This window comes from Danio rerio, chromosome 1 (assembly GCF_049306965.1).
Source record: "Danio rerio strain Tuebingen ecotype United States chromosome 1, GRCz12tu, whole genome shotgun sequence".
In the NCBI taxonomy this organism is placed as follows: Eukaryota; Metazoa; Chordata; class Actinopteri; order Cypriniformes; family Danionidae; genus Danio; species Danio rerio.
Window position 1 is genome coordinate 17,737,501 of NC_133176.1, and position 16,939 is coordinate 17,754,439.

Genomic DNA, 16,939 nt, shown 5'->3' on the forward strand with positions numbered 1-16,939 from the left:
CTAGTTTTTTTTCCCCCCGATAGTCTACACAGAACAAACCATCATTTTACAAAAACTTGCCTAATTATATATATATATATATATATATATATATATATATATATATATATATATATATACATACATATATACAAAAATATGTACATATATACACATACATATATACACATACATATATATATATATATATATATATATATATATATATATATATATATATATATATATATATATATAGAGAGAGAGAGAGAGAGAGAGAGAGAGAGAGAGAGAGAGAGAGAGAGAGAGAGAGAGAGAGAGAGAGAGAGAGAGAGAGAGAGTTAATAATGTACACAATAGACAATATTTTCACAAATATGGTGATCAAGACGGGGCGAACGAGAAATGTTGTTTCTAATCACCATTCAGATATATATATATATATATATATATATATATATATATATATATATATATATATATATATAAACAACCTAAATTGGACAGGTTTAATTTATATAATGAATTCATTATAATGAAGGAAATAATAGCAAATTAATATGTATAGGCTATAATACAACTGTATATGTAATACAAATATTTTTTACATTTAATAAATGTCTAACACTATATTAATATATTACTCCATTGATTAAATAGTATTTATTTGCTTAAATAATAGTCATTAGTGTTTTAACTAATTATTTTGATTTATTTAATATGAGTACCAAAACTGCACAGATGTTAAAATGATCATGATATAATAATGACTGAAATGGGAAACCCTAAACTGTTCACAGGCTGTCTCGATCACCATATGTTTGAAATACAGTAGGTGATGATAGTGGTCCTGATTCCTCATTAACCATATGTGGTTTGTCGCTGCCTAGATTGGTTGTCCTGGATTGAGTCTTCAGCTGGATAATCAGCCAGATTATATCAGTAAAAGAAGTTCACTCTTACAATATCCCAAATCTGTAAGACCCTTCTCATCCCCCATAACCACAGGGCATTGCCATGTATATTCCATATATTTTTTTATAACATTATTATTTAGTAGTACTAGTATTACTTGCATTATAAATCATAATGTGCATTGTGCAGAAATGTTAATTTTATGTTCCAGAGGAAAACAAAAACAAATAAATTTAATATAATTTACCAGTTGAAATGACTGTTGTGGAAGTTTCCATGGAAGTGTTGGCTCTCACATATTGAAAAGATATACATTTATGCAATTTACATATACAGCTACAGGTGTATACAAATGTATGCATATATGCAGATTTATACATGTGCATTGCCTTGCGTGCTCATTTAATGAAAAAGTGTGACAGACAAATTGATGGTTTAATATTCCATCCTCATGCATTAACCATTTAATTTCATCTCCAATAAGTGCATTAAATAATAGACAAAAAATTGTCAGTCACATTGGATTGCTTTCTGGACCACATAAATATATATGTATCTCACTGTTCGGGTCACTGTTTCAGTACCATATGTTATGTAAAAAAACAGAATGCTATAATCAAATATCGCTGAGAATGTTACAACATGGGCAGAATGTCACGTTCGGTGAGGGGAAAAAGGAGCGAGGACTCAGGTGCAGCAAATAATGGGTGTTTATTAAGAATAAAATAAAAACAAAAAGGCAAAACAAACAACCCCGAGGGGGAAAACTCTAATAAAACAAATAAACGAACAAACAAACTTGACTAGACTGGCAGGACTGGCAGGACAAGACAGGGCTGGACACAACAAGACAGGAAACAATCGACGACGAACTGGCAAAGGACTGAAAACATGAGGGGGATTATAAAGCAAAAAGTAAATTGACACACAGGTGAACACAATTAACTAATGATGGGTTAACAAGGAGGGTGGGACTAGACAATAGACGGGAGAGTACATGACACAGAGAGACAATACAAGCCATGCACTCACATAACACAACACTGAAGCACACGACAAAAGCACGTGACCACAATGTAAACACCGAGCCACGTGCTTTGACAAAAGACGCAAGACACGAGCACACGATGAATGAAAGCACTCACCGTGCGCTCACACACACAGCGTGCATGCTTCATCCCAGCGCCGACCAAAACCGAAACCAACAAGAATGAAACACCACGCTGCTGACAAACGAAAACACAAACACAAGTACAAGAGCGCGCGCGCAGCCGCGTCAAGCAGAAGCGCGCACACTCTGCGTACACCCACGACGGCGCGCGCGCACACAGAGACAAAAACACGACCAGACATGAGTAGTGTCAGAGCTCTGCCACCAAAACAAGAATTTACAAGACCAAAGTGGCAGAACGCTGACACAGAAAGGTGTCTCATTGGTTGTTGTCTTTTTTCTCTTTTAGGTAAATTAGGATTATCAAATTTGTTTCTGTTATGCTTAAAAGCAGAATGATGAGAGAGATATTTTTTGAGAAATTGTTATAACTTTTCTTGAAAGTCAAGTTTACATACAATAAGATTATTGTGCCTCTGAAAAAGCTCAGATGATGGTGTCAAGGTTTTGAAAGTTTCTGATTGGCTAATTGACAACATTTGAGTTAATTGGAGGCACAACTGTAGAATTGTATTTTAGGAAAACCTCAAACACACTGCTTCTTTTTGTTACAACATGGGAAAATCAACAAGCCAGAAACAAATGACCAAAAAGCCAGATTACAATTTGCTAAATAACACCATCCTAACTGTGAAAAATGGGGCCGGCAGCATCATGTTGTGGGGCTGTTTTGCTGCAGGAGGGAAAGGTCCACTTCACCGCAAAGATAGCATCATGAAGAAAGAACATTATGTGGAAATACTGAAGCAACATCTCAAGACATCAGCCAGGAAATTAAATATTGGCCACAAATGGGTCTGCCAAACAGACCATGACCCTAAGCATTCCGCCAAATTAGTTAAAATGTGCTTTAAGGTCAACAGAGTGAATGTTTTGGTGTGGCCATCACAAAGCCCTGATCTCAATCCCATAGAAAATATCTGGGCAGAGTTGAAAATGCTTGTGCAAGCAAGACAGTCAACAAATCTAACTCAGTTACACCAATTCTGTCAGGACGATTGGCCAAAATTTCTCCAAACTGTTGTGAGAAGCTTGTGGAAGGATACCCAAAACATATGTCCAAAGTTATACAGTTTAAAAGCAAAGTTTAAAAAAATATATATCAAGGAAATGTATGTAAACGTTTGACTGTCTAGAAATTAATAAAAAAAATAATAATCTCAAAAGCGCCCAAATAATTCTGACTTCAACTATATATTTATAATAATTTTCTTTTTTTTATACCACAGACGTATTTTTTCCCAAATTCCAGCGATTAGAGGGTGAGAATAAGCATACAATTAGTTCAGTCAATGTTTGAAACTGCCTCCTTAAAAGTGTTTTCTGTCAGATTGCATCTGTCAAATCATAAAGTTGAGGACATTTTAGAAAGCTTTCAAGGCTTGAAAATCTTTTATTGAATGTTCATCCACTCTTCGCTATATCTGCCTTAGAGTAAAGAAGTTTTTGTTTGAGCTTGATTTAGAGTGGTTTTTACTCTATAGAGCAGATGTCAATACGACTTGATGTTTGAGTGCGTGAGCGCTCTTTTCATTGACACATTGAAGTTTTCTTTTGATTTTAATCTATAGATTATCTCTTTATCCTGACATTCGTCTACTTTGACCTTATGGATTTTTTTCTTGTCTTTTTACTGTTTTCTCTCTGACCTTTTCTCTTCTAAGCATCATGATTTTATTTTTATTGTGTTGTTGTGTTGTGTGTGGTTTGCGTCCATGCCGTATAATAAATATAATAAAGTGTACTTATGAAAGAGCTGTGGCATTATAGGATACAGTGATATGGCAGTGTGAAAGTAAGGCTTGAAATGTCTATTGTCTGCTTGTTTGTCATCTTATTTTTTTTCTTCTTTCTGTCTTTTTCAGAGCTACATCCATGGCAGCAGTCAAGCTCAATTTGTGGCTGAATCTCACATTATTCTTCTGTTGAATATCCTTTCTCATAAAACCTCCCCCTTCACAATGGAGCTGTCACTTTGTTCTGTTAATGAAGTGAACTGTAATAACCCTCTGACTTCATACAGATCTGTTCGTCATTCTGTTAACAGCTGAAAATGTAGGATGTGTTACTGTAAGACGCTGCTCATTCAACATGTTACACACACACAGACCTAAAAATGCAAGTTTTTAAAAAATTGTTAAAACAATACTGTTGTTGAAATGGTGACGTTGTGGGCATCACATATTGTTTTGTTTTGTTTTGTTTTTTTAAACATAGCCACCCATGGTCCTGACATGCATGATACAAACCAACAGTATCTGAGTTTTTGCTAAAATTACTAAGTACAGGCAGGAAAGCGAAAGATTGAAGCAGTGAACTGACACTGTGACACGTGACACGTTGTGCAGCAGTCCCACAACATTCTGACACTCGAATACCCTGTCTGAAAAGACTTGTGCCCGGCAATGGGCAGTGTCTGCTATAATGTTAACGTTGTTTCTGTGTTTACAAAGATGAATATGGCCGTGTAAATACACAGTTACCATCTTATTTCCACATCAGATTGTTATGATAACGTAATATATGCCTACAGCAGTCGTGATTGTCTGATCTCATATGAAGCAAGAGATTGCGATGACATATATTGACGTGTGACGGTGCTGTAGTGCTGACCTGCTAAATTTTGAAGCCCTTCCTTTTCACACTTGGTTTTAAGGGCCAAGGGGAAGAGGTAGGGGTACAAAAATAGAATTGTAATTTGGCCTTAGTGTAAACGGGGCTTGTATGTATTTCCGTGAGCATATTGCTGCTACGATGGGAACGGGGCTGAGGATCGCGATGCCGGCTCAACATTGTGATGTCTTTCGGCCATTATCTATGGACAATGGCATCATCTATCGACTCAACCCTGATAATGACCTTAAAATGGTTAAAAAATATATATATTGTCAGACATACTGTGAAAATTTCCTTGCTCTATTAAATATCATTTGGGAAATACTTCATAGTATTTAATAAATCATAGGAGGGCTAATTTTGACTTTAGCTGTATATACTTTTTTTATATTTTAAAAATAGAAACACTAAATTATGAATACACTGAATAATACACATTTTGTCCACTTAATTATTTTAGATCATTTTGAATATCTTGCCATGTCTGTGATTGTGGAAACCCATCAGAGTTCTGCCATATGAAATGCTCGTCCACATTTCTGTGTTTATCCATATAGAACTCTCAAACATGCTGTCCACACAGTTTGCTCACCTGACCATATAAGGTTTGCCTGTTCTCTGTGTGAATGTCCCATGTAATTACGCTGGATTTGTTGACCGTGCCTGATGGCTCCAGAGTGGACAGACAGTTAGAAAACCTTCTGCTCAGCGTCTGGAGGAGAAAGCAGAGCTTCTGACAGAGCTTCTTCCTGAAACTCCCTCAGGTCGACTGAAATGTGCTCACAGTTCAAAAGTGTCTGGTCTCCATTCACTGGAGATTGATTAAAATTGATTGAAATTTCCTGGTCTGTTAGAGTTATGTTTTGTCAAGTGAATGAGCTGTTTTGCAGGCACTATGTAAACATCATATCTATGAAACTATAGTCATTCCTTGACTTCCATCTCAGATGCGGCAATCACGATGGGAATGGTCCTTCTAAATGAAGCCGCCACCTCAAAGGGAGACGTTGGTAAACGCAGAAGTAAGTTTTGAGACTTCATTCATTTGTTCTTTTTAAAATAAATTGTTTAAAAAGTTATTAACCTGAAACTGTGATACTTTACCATTCAAAGGTAAGTTTTAAATTAATAATCATGATATTTTTGAAGCAAGATTGCATTTATTTTACGTAAAAAATATTTACATAAATGCACACACAGTCCTTTCTGGCGTTTTTTAATAAATAATAATTACACCAATTTTATAATACTGTATGTGCATTTTTTCCTTTGTGTTATCTTATTGTTAAACATCTACTTTTTATATTATTTGCTACCTGTCTTTATATTATTATAGTTTTTTTGGTCAAGTAATTTGAAAAATTATATATGAGATATGCCTATATATTGTGCATTCGTAAAGTGTTCATAGCACTTCACTTTTTCCACTTTCCACTTTTTTTTTCCTGTTACAACCTTACAGTATTCCAAAATGGATTAAATTAATTTATTTTCTCAAAATTGTGAAAAAAGATTGTTTTAAATTGTTGCAAATTTACTAAAAATAAAAAAGCTTGTGTGTGTGTCGGATATATATATATATATATATATATAAACACACACAGCTTTTTTATTATAGTATATATATATATATATATACAATATATATACAAGCTTTTTGTATACTATTTTAATAAATCTTTTATTCTGATGCACAAAAAATATCTTCGCTATATACACTGAGAAATGGATAAAAATATGCATTTTCAAAATGGGATGTACTCAATTATGCTGAGCAGTGTGTGTGTGTGTGTGTGTGTGTGTGTGTGTGTGCGTGTGTGTGTGTGTGTGTGTGTGTGTGTGTATGTATGTATGTATGTATTTATTTATTTATTTGTATATTTATATATTTATTTATTTATAAGTAAAACAAATAATTTATTATTAATATTTATTTATTTATTTTTATTAATAATGATAGAATAATTTCTCCAATTGTGTATTTCATTAAAGCGCACTTATTCCAATACAATATTGGTTCTATTTCCATCTCATTTCTAGTGGGTTTGTGTGTTTGAGAGGTATTTAATAGCAGGAGCTAATAACACAAGTATGGTTTAAATGACATGTGCTCCGCATTTACACTGAGCTCCATATTCATTACTGCTGCAACTCACACAAGACCACCCACGCAAACACAATCCGCAATTACCACAATTATACACTAATGCTTACACACACATACAGTAATTACAAGCATTTGTCTCCCAGCGTAGTGCATAAAGAGAGATCTAAAATCAGAAACAACAAAAAAAAAAACTCTCCTCTTGTTTGCCATAGAGGTGAGTCGGAAACCAAGACAAAAATAACTCCTCATTTACATAACTCGGCATTAAATATTACCCATAATTCATCTCATTAGCATATCAAAGCTGGGGATGACTCTTTGGAGGTGGGATGGAGGCCATCGCATTAAGTGGTCTCCACAGCTAATGCAGTGATAATACACGCAAAAACTATTCGTCTATCAGAGTCTTGGAGCGATGCTTGTTTTTTTGGGAACCCCTGAGAAGCTTTTAGAGAAGGAGACTGACAACGAGTTTGATGTGAGAAGCTCAGAGGCAAACTCGTAAGTGGGACAGAGACTCAGACTTGGAGTTGATAGCAAACGTATGCATGACGCACACTCATTCTCGGTTATCAGTGGCTGAACACACACTCTTTTAAAAACACAACACTGTATCAGCAAGCAAAAGAAAAAATGTGCTGCTTTTATGCCTCTTGAAGGAAACTGAAACCAAGACTATGAAAAGCGTACTGCTAATCAACTCGTTTTCAGCATATTCAGAAGGCTCTTTCTGTCAGACTCATAGGAAGTAACTTGATTATTTTAGTTATTTGCATGGTGTGAGTGGTGTTTGGCCTTGGAAAATTTCTAAGCAAACATGCTAATGCTTTGGCGTGGTTTGCAGGCCATTTACTGGGTGTTTACTCAATTATGCATGTTTAGTCCATTGTACAATTACACAAGAAATTCTCTTAAGACATGCTATCACTTGTTGGTTTAATCTGAAATCCAACAGTGAGCATATAATTGTACCCCTTTGTTGCCACATCATTCAAAAAGATGTAATTATTCTGAGGTGACAGCAGCGGAAATGGCTTTTTACATTTTTGGAGTGAAATGACGAACTTGTTTGCCTTGCTAAAACACATTTTCAACGCATTAAAAACATGTTTTTTTTGACTGTTCATTTTTATGACAGTGGTTAGGGGGCCTGAAATGCTTTTAAAGTGCATGCAATTATTTCCAAATATATTTTTATTAAACATTTTTGTGCAAAAATGTGTCAGAAAATTACATTGAGTAATAAGATAATATCCATCATACTTGGAATTTGAATCTTGACCCCCACATGAGTAAAAAAAATAAATAAATAAATAATAATAATAATAGTAATAATAATAATAATAATAATAACAATAATAATATTATTACATAAAATTAAACTGTCATTAATTAATTCATTTTCTTTTCGGTTTAGTCCCTTTGTTTATCTGGGGTCGCCACAGCGGAATCAAACCAGCAACCTTCCACTGCGTCACCAAAAATAAACCGTAATTAAAAAAGTAAATAAATAAAAATGAATAAATATGAATAAATAAATAAATAAATATAAAAAAAAATTATTAAATAAATAAAAACTAATAAATAAATAAATAAACAAACAAACAAACAAACAAACAAACAAATAAATAAATAAATAATAGGCAGCATGGTGGCACAGTGGGTAGCACAATCGCCTCACAGCAAAAAGATCTCTAGTTCAAGCCCCGGCTGTCAGTTGGCGTTTCTGTGTAGAGTTTGCATGCTCTTCCTCTGTTCGCGTGGGTTTTCCCTGGGTGCTCCGGTTTCCCCCACAAGTCCAAAGCCATGCAGTACAGGAGAATTGGGTAAGCTAAAATTGTCCGTAGTGTATGAATGTGAATGAGTGTGTATGGATGTTTCCAGGTAATGGGTTGCAGCTGGAAAGGCATCGGTTGCTTAAAACATCTGTTGCCGGTTCATTCCGCTGTGGCGACCCCGGATTAATAAAGCGACTAAGCCGAAAAGAAAATTAATGAATGAATGAATTAATTAATTAAAAAATATATAATAAATTCTGTGCAATCACGTGATGTGCGTTTTCAGCAGTGTAGTGTGGATGGAGATCTTTTCAAAAACACTAGATGAAATGCCAGTGTTGACGTGGATTGTTTTGATTATAAAACGCCTTTTTAAAATTAAAACGTATTAGTGTAAACAGGGCCTAAATGAGCAAGGTGTTAAAACTTAGTGCCTCATGACTAAACAAAGCATGTCAGAATTATAACACTCCATAAACTTGCCGGAAGTAGTAAGTCATCCGGGTACTTCCCGCATACTGATTTTCGAATTCTATGAATTCGGACATACTACTCGGCTCACATACTGATTTTAGTGTACTATATAGTACGGAAGTATGCGGTTTCGGATGCAGCCATATCCTTGATATCCTGTCTGACGTGCGCTGCTCTCACTTGGGGAGTTGTGCTCAAAGCACCTGCTGACTGTCTGGAGCTCAGACGTGCACATACGCTGCAGCGCATGCCAGAGTGTGTGTGCAATCACGTGATGTGCGTTTTCAGCAGTGTAGTGTGGATGGAGATCTTTTCAAAAACACTAGATGAAATGCCAGTGTTGACGTGGATTGTTTTGATTATAAAACGCCTTTTTAAAATTAAAACGTATTAGTGTAAACAGGGCCTAAATGAGCAAGGTGTTAAAACTTAGTGCCTCATGACTAAACAAAGCATGTCAGAATTATAACACTCCATAAACTTGCCGGAAGTAGTAAGTCATCCGGGTACTTCCCGCATACTGATTTTCGAATTCTATGAATTCGGACATACTACTCGGCTCACATACTGATTTTAGTGTACTATATAGTACGGAAGTATGCGGTTTCGGATGCAGCCATATCCTTGATATCCTGTCTGACGTGCGCTGCTCTCACTTGGGGAGTTGTGCTCAAAGTACCTGCTGACTGTCTGGAGCTCAGACGTGCACATACGCTGCAGCGCATGCCAGAGTGTGTGTGCAATCACGTGATGTGCGTTTTCAGCAGTGTAGTGTGGATGGAGATCTTTTCAAAAACACTAGATGAAATGCCAGTGTTGACGTGGATTGTTTTGATTATTAAACGCCTTTTTAAAATTAAATTGTTATAGTATAAACAAGGCCTAAATGAGCAAGGTGTGAAAACTCAGTGCCTCATGACTAAACAAAGCATGTCAGAATTATAACACTCCATAAACTTGCCGGAAGTAGTAAGTCATCCGGGTACTTCCCGCATACTGATTTTCGAATTCTATGAATTCGGACATACTACTCGGCTCACATACTGATTTTAGTGTACTATATAGTACGGAAGTATGCGGTTTCGGAGGCAGCCATATCCTTGATATCCTGTCTGACGTGCGCTGCTCTCACTTAGGGAGTTGTGCTCAAAGCACCTGCTGACTGTCTGGAGCTCAGACGTGCACATACCAGCGCATGCCAGATTGTGTGTGCAATCACGTGATGTGCGTTTTCAGCAGTGTAGTGTGGATGGAGATCTTTTCAAAAACACTAGATGAAATGCCAGTGTTGACGTGGATTTTTTTGATTATAAAACGCCTTTTTAAAATTAAAACGTATTAGTGTAAACAGGGCCTAAATGAGCAAGGTGTTAAAACTTAGTGCCTCATGACTAAACAAAGCATGTCAGAATTATAACACTCCATAAACTTGCCGGAAGTAGTAAGTCATCCGGGTACTTCCTGCATACAGATTTTCGAATTCTATGAATTCGGACATACTACTCGGCTCACATACTGATTTTAGTGTACTATATAGTACGGAAGTATGCAGTTTCGGATGCAGCCATATCCTTGATATCCTGTCTGACGTGCGCTGCTCTCACTTGGGGAGTTGTGCTCAAAGCACCTGCTGACTGTCTGGAGCTCAGACGTGCACATACGCTGCAGCGCATGCCAGAGTGTGTGTGCAATCACGTGATGTGCGTTTTCAGCAGTGTAGTGTGGATGGAGATCTTTTCAAATACACTAGATGAAATGCCAGTGTTGACGTGGATTGTTTTGATTATTAAACGCCTTTTTAAAATTAAATTGTTATAGTGTAAACAGGGCCTAAATGAGCAAGGTGTGAAAACTCAGTGCCTCGTGACTGATCAAAGCATGTCAGTTTGAGCATGCAAACCGATGTGCAAAACACCAGGCGTAAAAGTGTCATTAAAAAAAAAACATCCTATGCTACATTGAAAACTGGTTGACCAATGAGATTGGTGCTTTTGTTCACCTGTGTTAACTTACCTGATTTGAACTGGATATTTGGAGGTCTTAAAAACACCATTCTAACATTTAAAAAAAAAAAACATAATAATTCTGTAGGGATGCTGTAGGGAATATGTGGATTAGGGTACTTACAGCTTGCACTGAATAGCTGTCAATTGAATCCTTCCGAATACAGCTCATCCAAAAACCCAGCGATTCATGCGCTTCTTTGATTGCCTACTCAAAAATCTCCCAGCCTTGCTCTATAGCCTTCAAAAGACGGTGTTGCATAATGTGACTCTAACGCATTAACAATGTTTAAAGCAGATCTGATGTGGCATTTCATTTACAGAGAACCAAAGCCTACTGTAAATCCTAAGCTGTGCCATATCCTTGGGGAAATGCAAATCTAGTTGTTTCACAGTAAGATGGTATATATAAGATTAGACTTGATCTAGACAAGCGGCTGTGTTGAAATGATTTATATTCTTCATAAAGCTCACATTAGCGTGTGATTTAGCGACACACACCTTCTTGACTCTCTCTCCCCAGAGGTTGTGTCTCGCATTTCCCCCTGCGCCACCTGAATTTGCCGCGGCCATCATCTGCCATGCCAGGGCTATGGCATCAGGGTCAGAGGTCATGTTAGCGCAGTAGACAATTAAACCGCCGGTGACACCTGGTCTGCCCGGCATGGGGATTTTCCTACACCTGTCATTGTTAATCAACTATTATGCATATATGAATCTACGTTATTAAAATCTTATCAGTTCATCTCAGAAACATTTGGTCAGGAGAGAGGATATTTTACGGAGAAGACTGAGATTATTTGTAGAGAGCAAGGTAACGAAGCAACTTGAGCACAGTAAAACCCAATAAATAAAGAGAACTCAAACCAACTCTGTACTGTAAGACCAAATAATTTAGGGCAGCTCAAACTGTTCGAGGAAACCAATTGCTACAAACCATTTGAGTCAAAAAACTAATCTATATGATTAGTCTTACTCCATTTAAGTTAAAGTATTGAGGTATTTAATTAACACATGACCTTCAACACTGAGTTCAAAACTCTTTTCAAATGAGTAGAATTAAATTTCAATAAATTTTCAGTTAACTACACTCATTTCATTTGTTAAAGTTGACTGTTGGGTTTTACAGTGGACGTGCACAGTGGAGTAGCTGTAGATGTTAATAACTATGATGGTATAGGATAGATGTAAGGGAGCGTGGGGCACAAAGTAACACGGGTTTAAATGTAATACAGTTTTAAGGTATTTATTCAGGGTTAACCATGGCATATTTCCGAGGTTTTCACTGCAGTGTCAGCAGACGTCTTCCAATTATGGAAAAAATTTAGCCGAAATTTGGACGAGAAACACAGGAGAAACCATTTTTGCAGCATAAAAGTATTTTTTATTATACTCGATATTTTTTATTTTGAAAAAATCTGTGAAAGTATGAATGTAACATCTTATATTGCTGTGATTACCGTTTTCTAGGATAAAAGATAAAACCATTTTGAAAGATGTAAGAAACACACAATGACTGCTAGCCAGTTTTGAATATATATATATATTAGTGTAATATTGAGAACTTTTTAAATAAAAATGTTTTTTAATAGAAAATATTATTTTAATAGAAGAAATATATATTTTATTGCTAATAATGCAAATAATTGCATTGTATAAAAATGGATAATAATGCAAATAGATTCAAATTTGTTTATCCAATAAACAAATAAATTCATAAAAAATACTATGCTATGTAGAATAAAAAGTGAGCCAGTTACTGAGGAAAAAATAGCTACTATATAAATTAAACTTAATTTTAATTAATTGTGTGAAATCTGCCTTTAAATGCACATGTTACAACTAACCCCCTGTCTGTTACAACTTGCCCTGCAGGTGGGGTAAATTGTAACATTTTTACTCCTGGCACTTTTGGCAATACTGCACAGAAACCACCATTTTTTTATTTTATTTTTTGCAGTTGTCATGTCCATAAAGTGTTGGTAAATTCACTTTGAAGATTTTTTTATAATTTTTTTATGTTAAGAAAAATGGTAACATTTTAGGTTAAGTAACAATTCACACTATTAAGTACTGATTATTACCTTATATCATTAGGATATAAACTGTTTATTAGTACTTGATATTATTATACATCCCTAATCCTTCCAAATACCTAAACCCTTTTACTACCTTACTATTAATAAGCAGCTAATAAGTGGTTTATTGTCTTAGTTAATGGTTTGTTCATAGTGCGAATAGTACATTAAAATAGTGTGACCAACAGGTTTCAGATCTTTACTGTAGCCTTTTACAGTTTTTTACTGTTAAAATGACAATCATATTTCACAGTGCATTTTAAAGCCCCTCTCTTGGGGTGTGAAAGGAGATGGAAGAGCCTGCAGTTAAGGCAGATGTTTGCTCTGTAGACACTGCTGGGTGACCCTCTGTCAGCCACTTGAGGTACATAAGATGTGCACACTGACTAATTCATGCAATGGGGTTGGAGTAATAAGTTCTGACTGATGAGATATGTGCGAGTGTGTCATGCATATGTATGCGCATATATGCACGCTTGGGCTTTGAAGCACATGTCACAAAGATGAACTTACTCATGAAAATGGTGTCTGTAGTAATCTGTGTGTGCTTCTGTAATTTGTCTTTTACATGTTGTATTCAGTGTTTAGTTTTTATGCATTAATAAGCATGTCAGCTTTATTCAAATGTAGAAAACTTGAATGCAGTCTCTTTTGTTTAATGCAGACTGTGAAAAATGTTGGGTTACACAATCAATTTGCGTTGAGACAGCATTAAGTAATTACTTTAACTTATTAGTTTTGTTTGAATTTAAGTTGATTGAACAAAAAAACAAGTTATGCCAAAAAAAAAAAAAACTCAAGAATTGTTGTTTCACCTAATTTTAAGTAGTTTGAACAAATAGCAAACAATTTTTTGGGTGTATGTGTGGGGTTGACCTTGTTTCTGTAATAATAGTAATAATAATAATAATAATAATAATAATAATAATAATAATAATAATAATAATAATAATAATAATAATAATAATAATAATAAACCACTTTAGTAACCATACAGGAAACCCCTGCAATTGGTTAAACTATTTAAAAAATATATCATATATTTAAACTGAAAATGTTTTTGTGTTTTTTTTTCAAACAAATGCTTTTATAAATGGCACTTTTGATCAGTTTAAAACATTATTAAACATTTTATATGCTAACAAATTAAACTATTTATATGCTAACAATGGGTTAGCAATGTGTTACCCAGGTAGTTAGGCTAATGTGAACTATCCATGTTATCCCAACACAAAACAATTAACAAACTAAAAAAAATATGAAGTTAACTACATATATATATATATATATATATATATATATATATATATATATATATATATATATATATATATATATATATATATATATATATATATATATATATATATATTTATTTATTTGTCAAAGATAGCATTATTCAGCTCATTTAAAAAGCAGCAGTTTATTTATGTATTTACAGCGGGGTAAATGAGTATTAAACGTGACCATTTTCCTCAAAAAAAACTAATTTCTAAAGGTGCTGTTGACTTGTTGGTAACAACCAATGAAATTAATATATATAAAAAAGAAACCAAATCTAATAAGTTTACAAATTAAGTTATGTGTAATAAAATGGAATCACTCGGTGACAATATATTGAACACATGAAGAAAGGGGGGTGTAGAAAGGCAGTGAAAGCCCAGACAGCAGCTGAAATCTCTTAGTTATTCAGCAACCCACTGACCTTTTTCATTGTAAATTAATATTAGCTTCTTCAGTCCAACGTCTATATCAGCAGGATGATAAAGATGACAGCAGAGTGTACATTTCAGCAGGACTATAATCCAAAACACAGCCAAGGAAACTCTTTCAGGAAAAGAAAATCAAGCTGTAGAATGGGCTAGCTAATCACCTGACTTGAATCCAATAGAAAATACAAAATAAAGCTCAGATTTGATAGACAAGATCCACAGAACCATCAAGATTGTTATACTCTGTTAAAGTTTTCTTTTTATGTTTGTATTGTTTGGGTTTTTATGCAAATTTGGTTCAATTCCATGCTAACATCTCCTTTAGAAATATTAATCCCAAGAAAGAAAGAAAAACATTACGTGTTCAATATTTATCTTCCCCGCTGTAATTATTTATTTATTTATTTATTTATTTATTTTATTTATTTTTTTTATACCTAGCAATATTCATTTAAAAGGAAAGCATATAGCTTTGAACTTAAAACAACAATTTATTTTGCATTTTTTTTAACAAATTAACACATTCAAAAATAAATGAATGCTACAAAACTAACAACTACCTCTTAAACAAACAACTAATAAATCTTATAGAAGCAATATGTAAAAACAATATTATATATGTGAAGTTTGTTGTTTGCAATCATTTGATTTAAACATTGCCACAGTAACCAATGCATTAACCAGCAGTATAAATTAATGTCCTTTCTGCATTTATCTTTTACATAAAACATTAACACACTTTTTATCACCACTTTCTTTGAAACTTTCACCACTTTGAAACTGCTGTGAGATGTGCCTGGGTTATTTTTCGATGTGGAGTAGATAGTGTTTTAAACAGTCTTACTGCATATGCATCAGCAAAAGCATTGGCTTATGGCAAATGCTGATGCTTAGTGACCTGAGATATTTAAAGAACTATATATTCTGGCTCTTTAATGTATCACATCAAGGCAGACAGCTTGTATGCAGGTCTTTTTATAACAGGAAAAAAGAAAAACACTCACTGTTTGTTTTCCACAGTCAAAATAATATGCTGCAAACTGCTTTAGTAATGCAACACCATGAGACTTTAATGGATATTGACTTTTTCCAAAAGGTTTAGAGGAGTCGACCTACATGCAGAAAAAATCCTGTTCACTGCCCTCCAACAAATAGAAAATTGAGTGTCTGTTTTTGTTGTTTTTCTCAGTACACAAAATACTCAGTAATAATTGAAAGAGCTTATACAGGTAATTGCAGAAAGATTTGTAAACAACTAAACAGCTCTTCCGTCTATTATTGGTCTCATATGCAGACTTCTAAATCATAAAGGTATAACAATTAATGTATTAAAAAGTAATAGTAAAAATCTGAAATGTCTTCAACAATTTACTTTATTATTTATTATTTAATATTTAATTTATAATTTACTTTGATAATATACATTATTATTATTATTATTATTATTATTATTATTATTATTGTTGTTGTCATTATTAATATTATTGTTATTATTATTATTATTATTATTATTATTATTATTATTATTATTATTATTATTATTGTTGTTGTTGTTGCTGTTGTTGTTATCATTATTATTGTTATTATTATTAATATTATTATCATCATCATTGTTATTATTGTTTATTATTATTATTATTATTATTATCAGTATTATTATTATTATTATTATTATCAGTATTATTATTATTATTATTATTACTATTACTATTATAATAATTGGTATCAAAGTTTACTCTAAGGTTATATTAGTTACTGTAAAATGAACAATCAATGAAAAATACATTTATAACTGACTTTGTTAATGCCAGTGTTAAATTATTAATTTCTGGAACAAAACCGGGAAATGAAAGTTACCACTGTTCCACTAAACAATTTTATTTTTCACTGAACATGACATCACTAAATATTGATAGATTGTGCCAAATAATGTTATAGGTCAATCATGGATAAAAACAAACATAAATATGAAACATCACTATTCAGTCATTCACCAATGACATTCAGTTCACTTCCAAGTGAAACAAAGATAATTAAATGACTCACTCTGTCTAATCTTCAAGAACAGCCCACAGTTACCTCTTCCGTTATGTTTTCTGGCTGACT

At 33.9% G+C, this 16,939-nt stretch overlaps 1 protein-coding gene across 1 annotated transcript in view; it reads left to right on the top strand.

Moving 5' to 3' along the window:
* Positions 1-16,939, top strand: part of tusc3 (tumor suppressor candidate 3) — a 175,382-nt gene that overhangs the window by 145,684 nt on the left and 12,759 nt on the right. Inside the window, 2 exon segments of the mRNA NM_001020560.1 lie at positions 3,931-3,994; positions 5,629-5,703. Coding sequence (NP_001018396.1) covers positions 3,931-3,994; positions 5,629-5,703 — 139 coding nt within the window.